Here is a 22,701-nt window from a genome sequence, read left to right on the forward strand (position 1 = left end):
CTGTCCCCATATATCAGAGGGCTTTTTGCTAGGCTAAATGTTTTCCCCTTTGCTATTTTGGCAGGGAGATTCTGAGGAGTGCGCTACTCGAATAAGTTATGTGCATGTAGGTCCGGGGTGACTGAAGCTTGATCTCCTGCTGTCTTTAACTGTGTGTTGGTTGCCCTTTCAAGAGTTCTTTGGATATTGCTGGTGATAGTTTCCAATGTTTCCCTTGCTTCTATGTCTTCCCTGCTAGCCAATACTGATTCCTGTTAAAACTGATTCCTGTGTTACCTTTTTTTTTTGCCGTCAAGTCACAGATTACTAACTAATAGTGCACCCTATTATGAGGCTTGAGGGGGGGATTTTAGCAGCTGCTTTCACCCTTAACACAGAGTGTGCATGCAGCAAGATCTGAAACTGCAGGGGAGTATGTGCTGTAATTCCACTCCCTTTGGCGACGTCTCTCCGCAGTACATAGCTGCTCCTGCAAGTGAAGAACTACCCGGCACAGCCCCTCCCAGGTAGCATAGAAAACCACCCTCAATTTTCGGAAGCCTGGTACAATGAGGTTGCACCCACGGCCGCTGTTCTCATAAGGCTGTGTGAAAGTTTCCTAATGGTAGTAGCCTCACGTCTTGCTTGAACAAATGCAGGAAGGGGGGAGCTGCTATCTGAGTCCAGCCAGCTGCCTGAAGAATGTGCGGCTGGCCTCCCCGGAGAGTTCAAGGGCTTTGGACGCTGATGAAATACACCATGGGCCTTGGTTCCTTTCCATTCAGTCCTTTTCCTTCTGCTTGTTTACTTCAGATCAGGTCCTCGGTCAGTTGCTTAGCTGGTTGCATTTCAGTTCCTCTTTACATTAGCCAGAATTAATTAGATAAATTTTTTACTATGCTCCCCCATTGTTCAGCAGAAGTGCCGTCAGCAACCTTGTTTTCTCCAGTGGGACTTCTTGGTAGTCCCTCTTAAACAGTTTTGACAGGCTTGTCTGATGAAAGGCGGGGTCAGACAAACAATTTTGGGCCCCCAAAACAATTTTGGGCCCCCAAAACAATTTTGGGCCCCCCAAACTGCTTCTGGGGCAAAGTTTTGAATACATTTTGCTTGCAGTCAAGGCTTGCGCTTGAAATAACTCATTCCTCCCGCCACAGGAGGCCAGGCTGTGTTTTTTTTTTAAGCAAGAGGTACTCTATAGCAGGCCTTGTAGAAGGCGGGGACTGGATTGCATTTGTACCTTTTCTAGTGCTACTGCTGTATTTTAAAGAAGATTCAAATAGTCAGCTGATCGGATGTATTTATGGTGTTCAGTTGATGTGTGTGATATGAGCCAGGTGCTGATTTGCCAACAAGTCTATTAAACGTACCTGGTAGTGGTGGAAAGTGTTGTCAAGTCAGAACTGACTTATGGCGACCCTGTAGGATTTTCATGGCAAGAGTTGTTCAGAGGTGGTTTGCCATTGCCTGCCTCTGTGTCACACCCCTGGTATTCCTTGGAGGTCTCCCATCCAAATACTAGCCAGGGCTGACCTTGCTTAGCTTCTGATATCTGATGAGATCAGGCTAGTCTGGGCTACCCAGGTCAGGGTATTAAAGGTACCTACCCAGAACAAAATGGTTAGTAGTTTGTCTGGGACAGGGCTTAGAGTGATGGTCAAAGATCCGGAAGACCCAGGTTCAAATCTCCATTTACCACAAAACTTGCTGTGTGGCCTTGGGCCAGGTACTTCTATCAGCTTAACCTACTTTTATTTGATTTACTTCATTTAGGCTTTTCTCCCTAATGTGGTTTAAATCCTTCTCCTTTCCTCCATTTTATTCTCCCAGGTGGATTAGGCCAAGAGTGTGTGACGGGACCAAGGTCACCCAACCAGCTTCTACGGCAAAGTTGTGATTAGTACCTGGGTCTCCCAGACCCTAATCCAACACTCTTATCACTACACCATGCAGATTTCCACTTCACAGAGTGGTGTTTAGGATAAACTGGAGGAGTGGGAAAAACCATGTATAGCCGCCCTGAGCCCGGTTTGCCGGGAATGAGGGCGGGATATAACTGTAAACAATAAATAAAACTCATTGACAGAAGGGTGGGGTAAAAATTTGATAAATGCATCATCCAGGGAAAGAGGCTGTAAATAAAGGGTTTCTTTTGCTTTTCTCTGTACTGTGTAGTGTGGCCCGCTTGCTCAAGTTCTCTGGAACTATAGCTTTGTAAACATTAAGACATTCCCTTGTCTCTGCTATAGTTTTAACTGTGTGGATCTCTCCTTGGGGGCACATCTGGGGATATGGAAGTGCAGAAGAGGCTAAAGGTCCTCCAGTCTTGATTCATAAGCTGAAATGTGTTATAAGAGCTCGGGAGGCCAGAATTTCATGTTTGTCAGCAAATACGATTGCAGTTGTGCAAAGCCAAGAGGGAATATTTGCAGGGGGAAAGTGGCAGGATGCTGGTGGCCGTTTCAGCTGCCATCTCCAGCTACTTTCCCTCTAACTAGTCTTTGAGTCCGATGGTTTCTGGTTAAAGTGGGAATAGCAGCTGGTGGGAAGAGGTAGGAGTTGCCGTGGGTGGATGATTTGCATCCTCTCCCCAGTAAATGCCCCCCCCCACCTCTCTGCAGGGGGATGACAGAGGCACAGCTGAGAATCTTGTGCTTATTTTTGAGCCCGCCTTAGAAAACGTGAACGGAGCTCAAGGCAGGGCTCACAGTTCTCTTCCTCCCCTCCATTTTATCCTAAATAGCATTCCCATGAGGCACATTAGGCACGGAGACAGGACTAGCCCGATCTTCATGGCTTAGCTGGGGTTTGAAGCTGCATCCTCCTGGTCGAAGTTCAGCCCTTTGACCACTCGGCCACACGGCTAAGGCGCATGCTCAAGGGCTTTGTAAGAGTTGTCCCATTCTGCTATTGGTCCCTGGCTTCTCCCTGCATCAGTTTCCCTTTTTTTCCCCAGGGAGACTACGTGCACAAGTCGGTGTTCATTATTTTCTTCCAAGGTGACCAGCTGAAAAACAGAGTAAAGAAGATCTGTGAAGGGTGAGTCGAAGCAGATGATTTGGGTTTTGTTCTTTACCAGGATCCCAGCAAGTCTTGAAACCCATTTTGCGTTTTTTTCCTCTTTGGAGGACTATGGGGGAGCAAGTTTTCTCTAAAAGCTTTCACAGTTGGTCTTGACGTATGACAGAAGTTCTCTTAAAGAAAAAAGAGGCAGACTTTGGAAGGAAAGACCCACTGCCCCTTTGGTTGTAATCTGCAAAAGACATGGCCTGTATTTGCTACTCAGAGGACAATCCCAAGAGTGATCCAGATGACTCGTCTGGAGTGTAGTTTATGGTCTGTGTTCACAAGTGACAGGAATACATACACGAAATCTGCTTTCTGCTGGGTCAGACCCTTGGGCTGTCAAGGTCACTGTTCCCTGCTCTGACAGATAACAGCTCTCCAGGGTCTCGAGTAGATACCAAGGATTAAACTGGAGCGGAGACTGTCTGCTCACAGAGCAGGGGCTTTACCAGTGCGCCACTGCTTCACCCCAGGACAAGATTGACTTGGCAAAAATGGGGCTGCTGATCTTCAGCTTGGCCTGGCTTGTGTGCTCAGCGGGGCTGTCAAGACTGGACTTGGGGTGAGGACCTCACCCATCCTGGCTTAGCAGATGGGATTCCTCTACTTCCTTCCCCCTTGCATTCTGGGAATTGTAGTTCGCAGGACATCTGATGGAGGGAGGTGAAAATAACAATAAGTCTAGAGTCTTAAACTGTAGTTAAGTCTGTCACTGTGCTTTTCCAGTCTGTTAACAAACATAGTGTGGCAGAGTGGATATTGCTGTAGGCTATCTCAGGTCTTCAGATTCAGTCGCTGTGTTTTCTCCCTCTTGGTTTTGAGCATTCCATTCAGACTTGTTGAGAAGTTGTCTTTTTTCTGTTTGTTAGGGGAACGTATGTACTGCAGAATACCTAACTTGAATGAAGCACCAATGTAACTATTTTTCTTCAGGGCCAAATTTCTTGCTGGGTTGATTTCTGGTCTAAACACATGTCCTAGTGCTGAGAAATTAGTATTTTTGTTAAAAGACACTGATGGGTTTGTTTCTTATAGGATTTCCCTGTATGCTCTGGCGGCAAAGAAAATAAGGTCCAATATGGTTGCTAAGAGAGCTGAACTTTCGGGTTGATTTTAATGGTTGCTAGGTCCCATTGGCTGATTGGGACACCACCACAATTTTTTACTTATTATTTCTCTGAATGCATCGAGAATAACATAGTTTTATTATGTATATTTTAGCATAGTTTTATTATATTTATTATCAATCCAGAATTTTATTAACCTTGTATTTCCTTTATTATGTATCTGTGGTATCCTTGACATGTTTGTAATGGCCTATGGCTAAATGCGCCCTGACCTGGATGGCCCAGGCTAGCCTGATCTCGTCAGATCTCAGAAGTTAAGCAGGGTCAGCCCTGGTTAGTATTTGGATGGGAGACCACCAAGGAATACCAGGGTTGTTGTGCAGAGGAAGGCACTGGCAAACCACCTCTGTTAGTCTCTTGCCATGAAAACCCCAAAAAGGGGTCGCCATAAGTCGGCTGCGACTTGACGGCACTTTACACACACACATGGCTAAATGCAAATAAAACCATTCATTTGTTCATTAACCTTTTTTTCTTAGGGTGGGGTGCATGGGTATATTGCCTAACAAAAAAGGACCATTTCCCATGCAAATCTTCTGGAAATATGTAATTTCAGAAGTCTCTTTTACTTCGCTTTCCTTATCACTCACCTCTTATGGACAGCCTAGTTCTCAAATGCCGAGTATTGCCATAATATTAATCACAAATAACCTGTGTGTCTTTCAGATTCCGTGCTTCTCTGTACCCCTGTCCAGAAACGCCACAGGAAAGAAAGGAAATGGCTGCCGGGGTCAACACCAGGATCGATGACCTTCAGATGGTATGAGTGATGTGGGGGAGGAAAGTGGATGGCTTGCCTCGCTTTCACCTACGGTGACTTTACCCCTATCCCTAAATGGCTCTCTGTCCCAAGATTATGGGTACAATGTTTATTTTTTAATAATTCATCAGTTATTTTGGATGCACCGGTTGCCTTTCAAGCAAATCTCTTCTTGGGCCTGGATCTGTAGGGAACTTGGGAGTCTGCTAGGGCTGCCAACCTCCAGATGGTGTCTGGAGACCTCCCGCTATTATTACAACTGATCACCAGGCAACACAGATCAGTGTTCACCTGGAGAAAATGGCAGCTTTGGAAGGTGGCTTCTATGCCATTATGCACCACTGAAGTCCTTCCTCTCTCCAAACCCCACCATCCTCAGGCTCCCCCCGCCCCCCACAATCTCCCGGTATCTCCCAACCCCCCACAATCTCCCGGTATCTCCCAACCTGGAGCTGGCAACCCTGGAGTCTGCAGACTGGGGGCAAAGTGAGTGCTCTTTTTGTACTTTTGAAGCCCTGATATGTAAACACAATTGATTGTGTGGAGCATCTTAGGAACGATTGACTACCAAGTGTCAAGCATATTAAACTGATGGAGGAGGGCACAATGTTCTTCTGTCTTCCCTCTGTACTTTGTAAGCCACCACTTTATGCAGACTGGGCTCTAGCCATGACAGGTTTATGCCATGATGCATTGTTTTTAAATACCTTAAGATCCCAGTAGGCTCTTTAATGGCCCTTGGGATTTCTAGCCAGGCATTTCCCCCCCTTCAGTCTGGCTTCCAGCCTGAGTTTATTGCATAGGCAGAATTGATATCCCAGGTGAGCATTCTTCTTCTAGAGAGTGGTGGAGGCAGGGGGGGGGGGGCGTTACTTCTTGCTGGTTGTCTTTAAACTCTTGACAGACTTCAGCAACACGGACCCGCACATCTCGCTGCTTGGCCTGCACCTTATAGTGGATATAGTGAACACTTTTTTTCTTTGCAGTCTCCTGATATACCTAGGAGCTTTCAGTAAAGGTTAGGTAATCTGTTTACGACCTGGAATTTCGTAAGGGTCTGCCACATTTCTCATCTGTCTTCTTTAGACCAGCACGACCAGAGGTCTCCTTTTCCTTCCACCCGAAGTCATAATGTGCGCAAAACACAGCAGAGGGAGGGGGGTTGCTTTGGGGCCAGTTTTCCCCCCCCACACACACACACACCAGATTCAGGCAACACCACAGATCCAAAGTGGCCAGTCGGCGAGCAGAGGACCACACAGGCACTGGCATGCGGGGAGGAAAGCTCGGGAGTGTGAAGACTCCACCGGTGGGCGTGGCGCAGCAGCACGTGGACAGGCCATTTCTCATCAATATGAAGCCGCCAACTGAGATTGTTGATATCTAACCCCAAAAGCCCCCACCTTCCCCCCCCAATTTACTGATGACACCCTGTTCTATTTCATTACCATAGCATGCTACAGCAGTGGTCCCTACCTTGAACCCACATGGGAGGGTCTGTGATAAAGTGGATGGAGAGCAATAGGTTGAAGTCTAATTCAGGCAGGGTAGAGATGGTGATGGAGGGAACCAGGGCACTCTCGGAAGGCAAGGTTACTTGTTGTTGATGGGCTGGAGTGCTGTTCTGTCAGAGCAGCTTGGAGGCATTCCTGGTTCTGGTTTTGCTGCTTTAGTAACCAGTGGCAGATCTCTGCAGGAGGGCCTCTTTGGAGCTGTAACTGACACACCAGTTCCTGGAAACCAGAGATCCTGCAGATTGCTTTCCGTGCCTTTGCTGGAACCCAGAGGACTGACTACTGCAGTTTGATCAGGGTAGAGTTGCTCTTGAAGACAGAAAAAGTTTGCAAGCTCCCAAGAGCTTGGGCAGAATAGGCCGGCCCAAATATATTCAGCCAGTTGTGTTCTGGCTGTTATTTTTGTAGTTAGCTTCTGGGCCGTCTTTGGTCTTTTCAAGACCTGCACTTCCCCCTACCCAGTCTGTTCTGTCTCTCCTGCCACCTGTGTGGCAGAGGCCCAGTTGAAGTTCCTGCTAGTAAATAGGGACTAAGCAGAATTTTCTCCATTGTGGTCCCAAGCTAGCACAGTATTTGTTGTGAAATTGGACCTGTGCCCTTTAGGAAACAGTAAAAAGACTGAGTAGTTTTAATTGGCTTTCAGGGCTTGTAGAAGAGGTCTTTGCTGTAGCTGTCTTTGTGGTTTTATTAGCATGGTCTTGTTGCAAGTTTAATTCTTTATGGACCTTTTTTTTTGGGGGGGGTCTTTTGTCACTCCCTTTGTGTCAAAAGGAGTCACAAAAGAAACAACCCATTTGAGTCAAAGGGAGTCAGGTGAACCTAAAGTTCAGTGTTGTTCTAGACCTCTTGGCCCAGGATGTTCGAATTGTGCTTCTTTCCGTTGAAAGTTCACAGACCCCACACAGTCCTTCTTTCCTGCGGTATTTTTCCAGCACATGTCAGCACATCTAGAGAAGGGGTGAACCTTCCCTCATGGGGAATGTGTGCAATCCATTCTTGCCTCTGGAATAATCAGAGGGGGTGGCTGTGGGCTGGGTCAAGAATGTGCTTTGTCTAAGGGGTAGCATGCGGCTGCAAGAGCACATCGGGAACTGTAAATCATGTGAACAGAGGTGGTCCTGTCCACCCTCATCTCCCTCCATTGCATACTGGGTCTCCTGCACCCCACCCCTTAGCTTATCATCTTATTCTTGAAATGAAAGAGCTGTTTACATTTTTCACTTTGTGCTGTTCTAGGCACGAATATTGTTGTCTGATGCAGAATTTAACATCCTTTGTATCTTGACTGTCAGCACAGGGGAAGAAAGGAGGTGGAAAATAAGTTTATAGCCCTCATGGCTACAGAGATGAGCTTGAAAATATGCTGGAATTTCAGAAGTCCAGAGACAGTGGAGAAGCATTTCTAGTGATTGTAGGGTGGGAGAGTGACTGCTTTGCATAGGTCTGTCCATGGCTAGCTGAATCAGAGTAAACTAAAGAAAATAATTACATGACAGTTTATATTGCTGGGTCACATAAATGTATCTGAAGAATGCAGAATGTGTGCTACACATAGCCCTAGGCCCTTAGCTGGGCTTCCGTGGATTCCAGTACAAGTAGAACTTGCATCTCTAAACTGGACTAATAATGCAATGAGAATCTCCAATCTGTCAACTTCGCAACACATGGCCCCTCTCCCATGGCAGGTGCTGAATCAAACCGAGGATCACCGGCAGAGGGTCCTGCAGGCAGCCGCGAAGAACATCCGTGTCTGGTTCATAAAAGTGCGCAAGATGAAGGCTATCTACCACACCTTGAACCTCTGCAACATCGATGTGACCCAAAAATGCCTCATTGCCGAAGTCTGGTGTCCTGTTGGTGACCTCGACTCCATCCAGTTTGCTCTCAGGCGCGGTACGGTAAGTACAGCCAATGGTGCTGTGGCTCCACCCACATGCTATGAAATGTTGTTGTACCTCCCTGGTTTTTTTGGGGGGGACAGAAGTGTCCTTTTCTGTGTGGACGGGACCGAACAACAGCAGTGCCCCATTCTGCGTGTGTATGTGTTTATGCACAAATGACTGCCTTCCTGTCTGCAGCAAACATGCTTTCCCCCTACTGTTCCTTCTCTTCCCCAGGTTCCTTCCATGAGTGTTACAGTGAAAGTCCTCTTAAAGGATCATAGTGCAGGGAACACCTTGTCCGTGGAGGGAGGATAGATGAGTGCTTGCATATGGAATCTGTCCAGTTCTGAAAACAAGCAGGGCCCTTTGGTACAAATTCCTGAATGCTCTCGAAAGAGGAGGCTTGCCTTGATTTTTTTTTTTTTAGCAACTAACATGGACACGCCTGCTGCTAGGAATCCCTTTTCTGATTTGGGCAGGATTCCCTTTGGCAACAGAACAACAAAGACATGTGAGAGATGAGGAGTGAATTTTACTGCTGCTTCAGAAGCCCCATTGGCTGCCTGGACACCCCCTCTTTTTTTTTTTGCATTCTAACTGGACACATTTTTTCAAAAGGCATTTAACAGATTCAGTCATTCTCCCAGCTAATCTATTTACTTGCTAAGTCCAAGGTGGTAATCCAGTCTGAGCTGGCTTTTCCACTCCTTTTGGAGGAAAACCAGCTACTGTAACTTTAATCCACCAACAGCTAGGGAAAGAAGGGGGCAAAGAAGAATGACCTAGAAGTGTAGGGAGGAACATAGCTGATTCTAAGGGCCAGCTCCTCTGAAGTGTACTCTGGGAGGACACCTGAGCACAAAAACGTGTGAGATTCCCCCTCCAGGCCATACACAGTGGTCTTCATAATACATGAAGTGGCCTTGTAGTTCAAATGCACAAGTATGGAAAAATAGATACACACACACTCATGTGACATGCTGTATCCCTTTTAGAAATTATATGCTCTGGTAGAAGCTCTCATAAGAAGGAATCTGAAGAGGTCATAACGTATTTGGGGACACTGTAGAATTTGCTGTCTTGAAGGAGGTCAGAAGGAGCAAATTTCTCTTTCCTTGACCCATCTGTTTTCCTTCTCCAGAGGAATCTTGATGAATTATTCTGGAGTGGGTGGAAGACTATACGGATAGAGTTCATTTTACATGTAAAGTGCACATTTGGAATTGTGCATTAAAATTAGTAAGAATTGTGTAGTGAGGGGATGGGGGTGGTTGGATAAACTCTTAGATCCTTTAGGTGTAGAACATTCTGATTTGTATCCAGGGTGTAGAACCTCCTTGTGGGTTCTGGGTCAGCACATGGCAGAGCAGAATCCCCAAGACAAAGACATCTGCCACAGGCCAGGCCTTCTAACTTCCGCCCTGTTCGTGTTTAACAGGAACACAGCGGCTCCACCGTCCCCTCCATCTTGAACCGGATGCAGACCAACCAGACTCCTCCTACATATAACAAGACCAACAAGTTCACTGCTGGGTTTCAAAACATTGTGGACGCCTATGGCATTGGCACCTACCGTGAGATCAATCCAGGTAATGGTGTGCGGCCTACCGAAGCAGCCTGCTCACATGAACTCATGAAGCTGCCTTATACTGAACCAGACCCTTGGTCTGTCAAAGTCAGTACTGTCTATTCAGACCAGTAGTGCCTCTCCGGGTCTCAGGTAGAGGTCTTTCACATCACCTACTTGCCTAGTCCCTTTAACTGGAGATGCCGGGGATTGAACCTGGGACCTTCTGCATGCCAAGCGGATGCTCTACCACTGAACCACGGCCCCTCCCCAAGACCCTCTGCTCTTGTAGGGTCAGTTCAAACATAATGAAAAAACCATGGCTTATTTTAACGTTGGCTAGTTCGTGATGAGAGCCAGCATGGTGTGGTGGTTAAGAGTGGCGGATGTAATCTGGAGAACCGGGTTCGATTCCCCAACTCCTCTACGTGAAGCCTGCTGGGTGACTTTGGGACAGTCACAGTTCTCTCAGAACTCTCTCAGCCCAAGCAGAGGCAGGCAATGGCAAACCACTTACCCACAGGTCCCGATCCATGATTTGAACGCCTCTGCTCCATAGGGTCTGAAGGCAGAGGATGTTGCTGATGCACCACCCTTTTGCACAGTGTTTTGAAATGTTGAGAGCATAGAGCTCCGATTTCCCAAAATAAACAGAATGAAGTAAACAAATGTGAAATATTTTTCTCATTTCCTTTTATTTACTAGCTCCTCTGACCAAAGGTCTTGAGCTTAACCATGACAATAATACATAATACAACAGCAAAGGTGAAATATTTTTCAGGAGGGGAAGCAAGTGGTGGGTTTGATCATGCTCTAATGGTCCAGTCGAGAGCCAGCATGGTGTAGCGGTTAAGGTGTCTGACTAGGACCTGGGAAACCCAGGTACAAATCCCCACACACCATAGAAGCTTGCTGGGTGACCTTGGGCCAGTCACACACCCTCAGCCCTGACCCTGGCTAGTATTAGGATGGGAGACCTCCAAAGAATACCAGGATCATGATATGGAGGCAGGCAATGGCAAACCACCTCCAAGCATCTCTTGCCTTGAAAACCCTTCGGGGTTGCCATAAATCAGCTGTGACTTGATGACAAAATCACACACATAGTTCGTGAAACCAGAATTCCTCATGCACCCACTTACACAAATCCCAGTTTGTCTGGGGAGATGCTGGCTTCATCGCCTTCGCTCTTGCCAGACGTCTGTACCTGGGGAGTAGACAAGAGTGTCTGTGGGGGATCAGCTAGGATCAAACTGTTAAGTGTTGCGAAACCTTCCTTAAGGCTTACTGTGGTTAATATAAAGAACCGCAATCTGTAATTTCAAGTCCTGGTTTGACAGACCCTAGCACATTGGTTCTTAATGGGGGCCATAACACCCTCCACAAATCTTGGACATTCTGAGCTCTTGGGGCAGATGTGGGGGCATTTGGGGTTTTAGGCACTTCTCCACTTGCAACGGTTTCAGACAACCAGCAGGCAAGAACTGTTTTTTATTGCTCTCCTCACCCTGAGGATAAAATCCCAGACTTCTTCCCCAGGAAGTATCTTAACCTAAGCCAGTGGGACTCTTTCTGTTGTCCTTCTGGCTTCTCTCTTCTGCTTGATCCAGTATTTCTCCATGGAAACTTAATAGCTTTCTATAGCAAAAGGACTATTTTATTAGACAGGCACAAAAACGTGCCTAGTAAACGTTGGGATGTCTGCCTAGTAAACGTTGGGATGTGACATCACCCCATGGGTCAGGAATGACCTGGTGCTTGCACAGGGGGACTACCTTTACCTTTAGAGAAGGAGAACTCTGAGCGGATGAGTGGGCTTACTTTTAAGCTTAATAAGGAACTAGAAGTACATAGTTTTCCAAAAGAACTTCTGCGTCTCTTGGAGTCTCTTCCAGACCAGATTTCGTGTGATGTAAAACTGGCTGGATGATGGCATTTGTGCATGGTTTTTGACTGATGCCACACTGATTTGTTAAAAAAATGTGCAGTCTGTCAAATTGTGCAGAACTGTTGAACAAAATGAAGAAATAACATCTGATAGTCTACTGTACTTGACAGAAGATAAGGGGAGTGGTGGTGGCTTGAGTAAAGAGATTGTGCCAGGACATTTGGCAGGAGAGAGAGGCTGTTCCAGAATGGCAACATTTTCTACTTGAATCTCCATAAGGGTTTGATTAATGCTTGTACAAATGCTTTTTAATGTGTTGAGGCTTAAACAAACTGTCAGGGCCGTTCCCGGAATGTATACTAAGACGTTATAATCTATTAGGACTAACTGCAAAGATCTCTAGAGATCCCTAATCAATAAAAAAAGCTTCCCTGCCCAGTAGTCGTCCTACGTTGTTCTCCACGTGCTAACCTTGGTGTCCCTCTCTCCTAGCTCCATACACAATCATCACCTTCCCGTTCCTGTTCGCCGTGATGTTTGGGGACTTCGGCCATGGGATTCTTATGACTCTCTTTGCGGTGTGGATGGTGGTCCGGGAAAGCCGCATTCTGTCCCAAAAGAATGAAAATGAGGTACTGGAGGTTGTCCCTTCCTTGGGAGGGGGAAGTGGGGGTACAAGGCACGAACATGTAAATGTGCACCATCTATGTGTTAAATTGTTGACCGGTTTTTAATTATGGATTAGAATTTTGTATAATATTTTGGTTTTAGTTGTTAGCCGTCCCAAGCCCGCTTTGCGGGGGGGGGGGGAGCAGGGGGGATATGTTGAAACTATAAATAAAATATAAATAAATAAAAGGTGCTCTCTGGTTCCTTGGGGAGTTTTTCAGTGCTTTTGGCCTTGTGTGATAGAGGACGGGCAGTGCAATCCTAAGAGGGGGTGTAGATATGCTGGGGAGAGTGCAGCCATGGCGCAGCCTCGCCGCCTCCCGAACAGTCTGCTGCACCGTGGCCAGCATGCCAAACAGGAAAATTCCCCAAACGCCAATGAAACTGCTGTATGCAGTTCCATGGGCTGCATCGCCATTTTTGCTGGAGTAAGTACACATCGGGGTCAGGGCGAAAGGGGTCAGGGAGCTTTTGGCACTGGCGCCAGCCCCTATGCAGGAGGTGTGCTGCCGCCACAGCTGCACCAGCACCCATGCGTGTCGCTGCCGCACTGCTCCCCGGCGCTGGCGTGAGTGGCCAGGCACTGGTGTAAGTGCCCATTTTGACAGTGCAAGTGGCATTTACACTTCCTGAACCCATTCAGCCCCTTCCATTAGGATTGCACTGTTTAATGTTTTGGATCGACAAAACTGAAAATTAAAAAGGTCCTTTCCTAGCGAAGCAGCTTTTTCTGTAGCCTTTATGGCTAAATATTCTCAAGAACCGGCTTCATGCTTTTTCTCAAGTCTGATACAGTCAGAAGATGTTCTGGGGTTTGATCCGGAGAACAGCTGGCATGCGAACATACTCAGCTGTAGCTGCTGATCACGTTTACTACTATTATTGCTGTTTTGATCCTATTGCTTTAAAAATATTATTTTTCACTGTTTCTGCTCAGTATGTTATCATTTTCTGTTATAAGATGTTTTGAACGTCCCTTTTGAGGAACAGGAAGTTGGCATCTAAATTTCTTTTAATGAATAAATCAAGGCTCCGTGTTCTTGATGAAGTTCAGAAAGAGGTTTACCTGGCTGCAGTTGTGCCGGCTCTTTGCACTTCTAGGAATGTGTCTTGGCCATATCACCCTTCATTCTCTTCTTTGCTCCTCATTCCTCTAAACTCTTCTCAGTTTTTGTTTTGTTTTGTTTTTGTTAACCGGCTCAGATGTTCACCACGATTTTCAGCGGCCGCTACATCATTCTCCTGATGGGCTCCTTTTCCATTTATACTGGCCTGATCTACAATGACTGCTTCTCAAAATCTCTCAATATGTTTGGCTCGTCCTGGAGTGTCCGTCCGATGTTCCAAGAAGGCAACTGGACGTAAGTGATGAGGCACACGAGCAAGCGGGAGTCTGTGAAAATGCTCGGAAAGGTTCAAGCAGTGTGTATGTGTGTGTTGTGGGGAAAGAGAAAAGCATGGTGATACAAGTTGCCACCAGAGATGCACCACTGAAGCAGCCGTCCACTTTTTCAGATCCAAGATTTGCTTTCAACCCCTTGTGACAGACGGCCTTAGTTCCAGGGCATCACAGCAAATTCCTGACTACAGGGGGTATATGTTAATCCAATAGGAGGCTGTGGAAGAGAGAGGACTTTTGGAGGGGGAGAAGAGGACTTTTGGAGGCAGAGAAATGCATCTAGCACCTCAGATAGGGCTTGGCAAGGAGAGAGATGAAGAGGGGCAGAGAGAGGGCTTAACAGCAGGAGTCCCCAACGTGGTGCCTGTGGGCACCCTGGCACCCGCCAACACCTTTACTGGCACCTGCCAAGGGTTTTTAGACTAGTGGGTGGGGCTAGGTGGGGTTTTTGCTCAGCAAGGCTTCTGATTGTCCATTAGAGATTTGAGTGGCTGTGAAGATTTTTTACAATGTTGCTTTGGCAGTAGGTGCCACCACAGCACAAGGATCTTCATTGTGTGACTGAAGGGAAACCGTGGCTGCTGTTTTGTGGCTGGCGTTTGTGGCTGTCTCAGAATTCCAAAGGTGCCTGCAGGCTCAGAAAGGTTGGGGACCCCTGGCTTAACAGGGAGAAGAGAGGTTTAGGTATCCTGGGCTAAGCAAGGTAGGCGATCTTAGGGAGACAGGAGGTTAGGCCTGAGATACTGGATCGGGGTAGTCTCCAAAAGTAAGCTAGCCTGGTCTCAAGGGTCAAGTCCTAAGGTCAGTTGGACCATGGTAGTATGGGGACTCAACAGATAAGTCCACACTTCTGGCATTCATCTCTTTGGTCATAGGTAGCAGTCCAAGGGACAGGTCTGATTCAGCCTTGGAAGCAGACTCCTATCTCACCAGGGCCAAGAAGAAGAAGAGTTGGTTTTATATGCCAGTTTTCTTTTCCGCTGAAGGAAGAATCAAACTGGCTTACAATCACCTTCCTTTCCCCTTCCCACAACCGACACCCTGTGAGATAGGTGGGGCTGAGAGAGCTCTTAATAGAACTGTGACTAGCCCAAGGTCGCCCAGCTGGCTTAATGTGGAGTGGGGAAACCAACCTGGTTCACCAGATTAGCCTCTGCTGCTCACGTAGAGGAGTGGGGAATCAAACTCGGTTCTCCAGAACAGAGTCCATGGCTCCAGACCACCTGTCTCAACCCCTACACCATGCTGGCTCTTGTAGCCTTGTAGAGTGTTTGTCTGGGTATGCGTGTGGTGACGCTGGAACAGTCTAAAAGAAGCTACCATCCAACTTAGTTGTAAATACTGGGTGGTGGGAGGGTTGAGTATCTGACAACCAAAATAAGCTTTTACTCTCTGGAAGTGATAGTAAACGCATTGCTTTTTGGGGGGGTTACATTAAAGGCGTCTGCATGAGTCACCGGGAGAGGGGGAGAGGAAGAATACCTCAAGAACCCGAAGTTGCTCTCTTCTGATCTACCGATTAGCACAGTACATAACTATCCGTTTATGTAATTGACCACTTCCATGTTAATAACTTGTTGTACTTCTGTTCTTCAGTAATTTCAGAGGGGGAGGCCAGTGTTTCACACCCCTGCAATGTGACGCTGCTAGAATAACATATTAAAAAATTATCCCCTTGTCCCTTTGCAACCCTTAGCCAGGCCAGAGATACCCTGGTAGTATTTAACTTCAAACATTTCTGGTTGTTGTTGTTATGCCCACGTTGCACATTGCAAACAATTTTGTTTAATTTTCTGTTGTCTTCCATGCAGAGATCAGCTTCTCTTGGAATCATCTGTGCTTCAGCTGAATCCTACCATTGAGGGAGTTTTTGGGGGAGCCTACCCCTTTGGCATCGACCCAGTAAGAGCACCTCTTTCCCCCTCCCCGTTCCCCACACCTTCCTCTTAGCATGGCCTTCTGCCGGATTATCCTCATTCTTACATGCGGGGAGAGCATTAAAAAATATGACCCCGTCAGGCTGAATTAGTACAGTCCAGACACCTGCCTCCTCACTCTGTACAGAATGGCTCAATCATGTATGTGGAGAAAGTGTCTGTTTTCGTATGACACATCAGTGACTACGAGCTGATCACGTGTGCTGCTTCTGCTGAAGAGACTTTAGTAGTTACTTTGGACCATAGATGACGTTTGGGGATGAGTGGGCAGGAGAGTGAAAGACCAGGATGTACGGGAAGGGACAAGAAGCCCTTGAACTGCACTCTGAGGGAAGGGGGTTGCAACTGCCCCTCACCCAGCTGCTGGTCAAGTTTAAGTCAAGTTTATTAATACGGTCGACTGACCAATCACGTGCCAACACATCAAAGTTTCCAGACACAATAGTTTTGCACCGCAGAATCACAGACTGCCCATACATATAAAGGTGTAAGGTCAATAAAAGCAACTCCTGGTTAAAATTATCACATTAAAATTGATAAAATTGTAAAATATTCTAACAATCATTCTCTAATAAAGCTCTGCATATTTTAATAGCAACAGCGCAGAACTTGGCAGTTTGGAGAGTAAACTGAGGGTCTTCTCCTAATAGGAGCTTCTTTGCCAAAAGCTCAACTGACTCATCAGGGAATTTACCAAGTAGGGGGAAAATAAGCTTTGATCTAACTTCGCAACGTATCAGTGCTTGTTCAATGGTTTCATTGTCCCCTGTTCCACACAGACATAACATCTCTGACCTAGGAATCTTCTTATATATCGTTGGTTCTTGTAGGTTATCCGGGCTGTGTAACCGTGGTCTTGGAATTTTCTTTCCTGACGTTTCGCCAACAACTGTGGCAGGCATCTTCAGAGTAGTAACACTGAAGGACAGTGTCTCTCTGTCAGTGTTACTACTCTGAAGATGCCTGCCACAGTTGCTGGCGAAACGTCAGGAAAGAAAATTCCAAGACCACGGTTACACAGCCCGGATAACCTACAAGAACCAATGAACTCTGACCGTGAAAGCCTTCGACAATACTTCTTATATATCCCTTCTAAAACAGCCAATGGTAGGGCCTGGAATTTCCATTGCCTTCCATGCATCTTGCATCCCTTTCCTAAGAGTATTTGTGAGATCATGAAGACCGTGAACTCGTTAGTTTAAACTGTGCAGTTCTTGGTCTCAGAGAGGCACTGTGAAGTAAATGCCATCAAAAAGGACTGTCTGTTGTTATGTGGTTAAAGCCTATGCGGAAGAAAAAAAGGGGGACGCACCAAAACGAAAGCAAAGAAACAAATGGCGCAAAGGAAATAATATTTTAATAAGTTCTGTAACCCCAATGCATTTCACGTGAGTGTCTTCAGGGGGGTATCTTTCTATTTCAGTGATCCGTGCGAGCAATAAAGCAAATGTTAAATGCTTTATCGCTTGTATGGGACGCTGAAGTAGAAAAATATATCCCCTGAAGAAGCTCACGAGAAGCGCATTGGGGTTACAGAACTTATTAAAATATTATTTCCTTTGCACCTTTTGTTTCTTTGCTTTCATAAAGTCTATGTAAGCAAGGTATTTCCACTGGAAATAGTGGCTGTGTGTGCCACGTGAGTGGGAGAAGCAGCCATTTCACTGTGACGTTTTCACTCTCTTTCCCCCTCCACCGCCTCATTTCCGTCTTCTCTTTGCACTAGATCTGGAACATTGCCGTCAACAAGCTGACCTTCCTCAACTCTTTCAAGATGAAGATGTCTGTCATCCTAGGCGTCTTCCACATGCTCTTTGGCGTCACGCTCAGTCTGCTCAACCACATGTGAGCTCGCTCTTCCGTCAGAGGGAGGAGGGTGGGCTTCCTTTCTGTTTGAAGTGGGATCTCTCCATAACAGCGATATCTGAAATTTACACAGTACATTCTCGCCTCTGTCGGTCCCCAGGAGTTTCTGGCCTTTTCATTGTACAACTAAAATGCCCCCCCCCAAATCACAAAAGTCCTACAACTTCTTAGGAAATAAAAAAAATAGTAAGGAAATAGGTTATGCAAAGTATCTGCCTGTTTAAAAGGGCTCAAGCATTTCCTGAAACACAGGCAGGAGGAACCGAGACGCGGCCAGAGCGGTGGTTTTTTCCAAGTATTTCCAGGCAATCTTAAGGCTTTGTGGAACCTTCATGAGGGTATGATGAAGAGAGAGTGACTTAGCGGAGGAAAAACATCCCTGAAAGTCCTCTTTTTCCGCTGCTGCCGGTCTTCCCTTGCACAGGGTAGAGAGTGTTACCCTTAGTTCACATTAGGGAATGGGGATGTCACACAGGCCTTCCATTCACGAGTCTTCCGCTGTCAGCTACTGGCTGTTCCCCCACTTAAAGTGGCCTGCCTGGCATAAATCAGAGCCCATGCCTTCTCCATTGCAGCTCCCGCTTGGTGGAATAAGCTCCCTGAAGAGGTGGGTGTGCGCATGCACTGTCTTTAGTGATTGCAAGGTATTTTTGTTTGCCAGGGCTTTTAATGAAGGCCATTTGGGGTTTTATTGTGTTGGTTTTTAATTGTGATGTTTTAAATGGTGATTTGTAAGCTCCTTTTAGCTGCGAAGAAAGGAGGGATATAAATGAATACACTGTGTGAAAGGTGCACACTTGAGATGCACAGTGGTTGCTCTGCAGATGGCTCAGTGTTCAAAAGATTTGTGAAGGGGGAAAAGTCTGAAGCTTGCAGGTCTAAAAGGAAAGAGTTTAACACTGATGGTTTCATCAGCTGCTGAAAGGAAGAACTGTCCTACAAATCAGTTATTTCCATTGTGTCTCTTCCCCATCCAGGTATTTTAAGAAGCCTCTGAACATCTTCCTTGGGTTCATCCCCGAAATGATCTTTATGTGCTCACTTTTTGGCTATTTGGTCATCCTTATCTTCTATAAATGGTTGGCATACGATGCAAAGATCTCCAGGGAAACGCCAAGCCTCCTCATCCACTTCATCAACATGTTTCTCTTCTCCTACGACCCCAAAGGCACAGCGCTATATAGGGGCCAAGTAAGTAGTCTTGTGAAGCAGGGGTCCCCAACATGGTGCCCATGGGCGCCCCGCTGACACCTTTCCTGGCACCTGCCATGTGTTTTTAGGAAGTGGGTGGGGCTAGGTAGGGCTTTTGCCCAGCAAGGCTTCTGACTGTCAACTGGAGATTTGATTGGCTGTGCAGATTTTTTTTAAAAAAACTGTTGCTTTGGCAGCAGCTGCTTCTACAACGCAAAGTTCTGCACTGTTACAGAAGTTAAGCTGTGGCAATTGTTTTGTGACTGCCCAGCCTCCTGCAGCAGCTATTTTGTGGCAGCCATTTTAATGCTGCGCCCACCATGCTCTGTCAAAAGCCCAGATGTGCCCGCAGGCTCAAAAAGGTTGGGGACCCCTGTTATGAAGGCTTCATATTACTTGCACTGGCTTTAAGTATAAGGAAGGTGAACTAAGGCTGGGAGGGGAGAAGCGGGAATCTCCCCCCCCCCCCCAATATTTTTATTAACAATTTTAGGCATTTCAAACACATACTTATACACATACATTCAGTCTGTCTCTTCTTCCAGGGAAATCAGTGAATAATGATAAATAAACCGGTAACTACCGTATTTTTCGCTCCATAGGACGCACCTTTCCATAAGATGCACCTAGTTTTTAGAGGAGGAAAACAAGAAAAAATCTTGTTTTCCTCCTCTAAAAACTTGTCTTATGGAGCGAATGCTGCTGGGCACGTGCGCGTCGGGACAGCGCGAGCCGGCTCTGTGCGGCCCCGCCCGCCTCCCAGCTGGCCGTCGGGGCGGGGAACGCCGGCTCGCGCTGTCCTGACGCGCACGTGCCCAGCTGGCTCTGTGAGCCCCACCCGCCTCCCAGCTGGCTTATGGAGCTAATGCCAGCTGGGCGCGTGCGTGTCGGGACGACGTGAGCCGGCGTTCCCTGCCCCGACGGCCAGCTGGGAGGCAGCTGGGCGCATGCGCCTGCTCGCTCTGTGCGGCCCCGCCCGCCTCCCAGCTGGTCGTCGGGGGGGGGGGAACGCTGGCTCGCGCCGTCCCAACACGCACGCGCCCAGTTGGCATTCGCTCCATAAGATTCACGGACATTTCCCCTCACTTTTGAGGAGGAAAAAAGTGCATCTTATGGAGCGAAAAATACGGTAATCAGAGAACCCTCATTTCGATCATACAATGGATTTAACCGGTTAATGATCTACTCTGGATTACATATATCATATAATCATCCTGCTCTTTAACTATACCTGAATAACCAAGACTCTAAATTCTAAAATTATAAACAGTATTTAATATTACTACATTCAGTTATACTTATTATCCCTACTTTAACTCTACTGTAAATTATTTCTCCACACTTTACGGCCTGCTTTCCCCATGAGAAGCGGGAATCTTAAGGGTCTGCATTTGATGTCACTGCATAAACTGGGATCCCAGTCCTTTGGGAATGTGCTCTGTGCAAGGCCATGTGGAAGTTGGTGGGAGAACTTCCGCAAAGGCTGCCCCAACCGTCTTCTGTCATGAAACAGATGAATTGAGAATAAAACTGCTGCTATTATACTGCCCTTGTACAAATCTATGGTGAGACCACACTGGAAATACTGTGTACAGTTCTGGTCACCACACCACAAAAAGGATATTACAGAGCTTGAGACGGTGCAGAAAAGAGCAACCAAAATGATCAGGGGACTAGAGCAACTGCCCTATGAGGAGCAGTTAAAACGCTTAGGGCTGTTTTGCTTGGAAAGAAGGCAGCTGAGGGGAGACATGATAGAGGTCTGTAAAATTATGCATGGTTTGGAGAGAGTGGACAGGGAGAAGTTTTTCTCTCTCTCCCAGAATACTAGAATGCGGGGTCATCTGTTGAAGCTGGAGGGTGAGAGATTCAAAACAGATAAAAGGAAGTATTTTTTCACACAATGCATAGTTAAATTGTGGAACTCTCTGCCCCAAAATGGGGTGATCGCTGCCAACTTGGAAGGCTTTAAGAGGGGAGTGGACATGTTCATGTAGGAAAGGGGTATTCATGGCTTCTAGTTAAAATGGATGCTAGTCATGCTGCATACCTATTCTCTCCAGGATCAGAGGAGCATGCCTATTACCTTAGGTGCTTTGGAACGCAAGCAGGATGGTGCTGCTGCAGTGGTCTTGTTTGGGGGCTTCCTAGAGGTACCTGTTTGGCCAATGTGTGAACAGACTGCTGGACTTGATGGGCCTTGGTCTGATCCAGCAGGGCTTTTCTTATGTTCTTATGATGGCTCTCGCAGAATCGCGTCAAATATAATTTATCAGATTTCCAGATCTCATCTCATGACAACAGTGGAAAGCTCTGAAAGTATGGATAGGCCTGCAGACTTGGGGCTCTCTGTGAGCTCCTGGCAGCAGCAGTGAAATGCAAGAACAAGGCAGGAATTTCGTGACATCACAGCCGCATGACAGGAAGAGAAGCCAGAGTCTCTGTTCTAGAATGAGATTGCCTCCGCCGTAAGAACATATATTGTTCTCCCTCTGCAAGATTTGTTCTTTGGTGTGCTTCATAATTTTGCCTTTCATAAGAATTTCTACTAATTTACCTGGAACAGATGTTAGTTTGGCTAACTGGCCAGTCATTCTTGGACCCCTTTTTAAAAATCAGAGTGAGGTTCACCACTTCCCAGTCCTCTGTGTTGGTGGCCAAATTTAGTGACGAGCTTGCATATATTGTGTCCTCACGTATATGCCATCTGCACTGAGAGACTTACTAATTTTCAGTTTGCCTATTAGTTTTGCAACTTCATCTCTCAACACCTCAGCTTGACCCAATTGTTCAGACACACTTCCGCAAAACACTGGCGCCAGTGTGGGTACGCGCCCCACATTTTCCGCAGTGAAAATGAACGTAAGTCGTTCTCCGTTTGACCTTGCTTCTCTGTCCTGCTGTTCTTGTCGGAGTGCACGTGGATAGGCAGTCAGTGTGGGGCCCTTGCTTTCTGCCCATATGCACTAACAACAATAAAAGGCAGGTGTATAGGGGCTTGACCCAGCAGGTGGTGTTTTGCTACTTACTCACCGGTCCTGATCCACAATTTGAATGCCTCTGCTCCGTTATGTTCTAAAGGCAGAGAATGTTGCTGACGCACCACCCTTTTGTTTTTTTTGTTATAATTTTTTATAGCATAACACATAAAACAAAACGAACAAATACAATAATAAAAAAACAAAAATATCAATTATATAATCTACTTAATGCAATCAAAATTGCAAAATTACAAAATTCAAAATATCCTTTTGACCCACCACCCACCATAGAAAGTGACCCATCACCAGACTTCCGGAGAAGTGTCTAAACAGTTTAAAAATTACATTATTGACAATAAGATAAAAAAAAGTTAAACTTATTTCTATAACTCATTAACTAAAATAGTAAAATCCATTTTTGCCAGTTTGTCCCAATATGTGACGGCCTTCGCCCATGTTTTTTTAAATTCTTCCATATCTTTTCCATGTAGGAATTCTGTTATGGTAATTTGGCCATCCTCATATACATCCATAATTTCTCTCTCCAGTCACTAATTGAAGGTTTATTTACTTGCTTCCAAACTTTGGCTATTATAATTCTTGCAGCAGCAAAACTATATTGACAAATGATCCTATCATTTCTATCCATTTTTTCTTGAGGAATCCCCAATAAACAGAATGCAGGATTTCTTTTTACTCTCATATTAATCAAATTATTAGTTTCTCTTATTACTTTTTTCCAAATTTTTTTAAAAAATTTACATATCCCCCATGCATGCATAAAAGTTCCTCTTTTATTTCCACATTTCCAGCATAGATCCATGTCTCCTTTTTTCAATTTTGCTTATCATCACGGGAATTATATATAAAATGT

The 22,701-nt window shown here is 46.2% G+C and overlaps 1 protein-coding gene across 5 annotated transcripts in view; it reads left to right on the forward strand.

The window, feature by feature from the left end:
• Positions 1 to 22,701, forward strand: part of ATP6V0A1 (ATPase H+ transporting V0 subunit a1) — a 62,187-nt gene that overhangs the window by 14,513 nt on the left and 24,973 nt on the right. For all 5 annotated transcript variants that reach the window (XM_056863084.1, XM_056863087.1, XM_056863085.1 and 2 more), the window contains exons 7-15: positions 2,936 to 3,018; positions 4,839 to 4,932; positions 8,132 to 8,344; positions 9,768 to 9,918; positions 12,277 to 12,416; positions 13,657 to 13,814; positions 15,664 to 15,754; positions 17,516 to 17,634; positions 18,633 to 18,846. In XM_056863084.1, coding sequence (XP_056719062.1) covers positions 2,936 to 3,018; positions 4,839 to 4,932; positions 8,132 to 8,344; positions 9,768 to 9,918; positions 12,277 to 12,416; positions 13,657 to 13,814; positions 15,664 to 15,754; positions 17,516 to 17,634; positions 18,633 to 18,846 — 1,263 coding nt within the window. The remainder of the gene's footprint in view (positions 1 to 2,935; positions 3,019 to 4,838; positions 4,933 to 8,131; positions 8,345 to 9,767; positions 9,919 to 12,276; positions 12,417 to 13,656; positions 13,815 to 15,663; positions 15,755 to 17,515; positions 17,635 to 18,632; positions 18,847 to 22,701) is intronic.

The sequence above is a fragment of the Euleptes europaea genome, chromosome 18 (genome assembly GCF_029931775.1).
Source record: "Euleptes europaea isolate rEulEur1 chromosome 18, rEulEur1.hap1, whole genome shotgun sequence".
NCBI lineage: Eukaryota > Metazoa > Chordata > Lepidosauria > Squamata > Sphaerodactylidae > Euleptes > Euleptes europaea.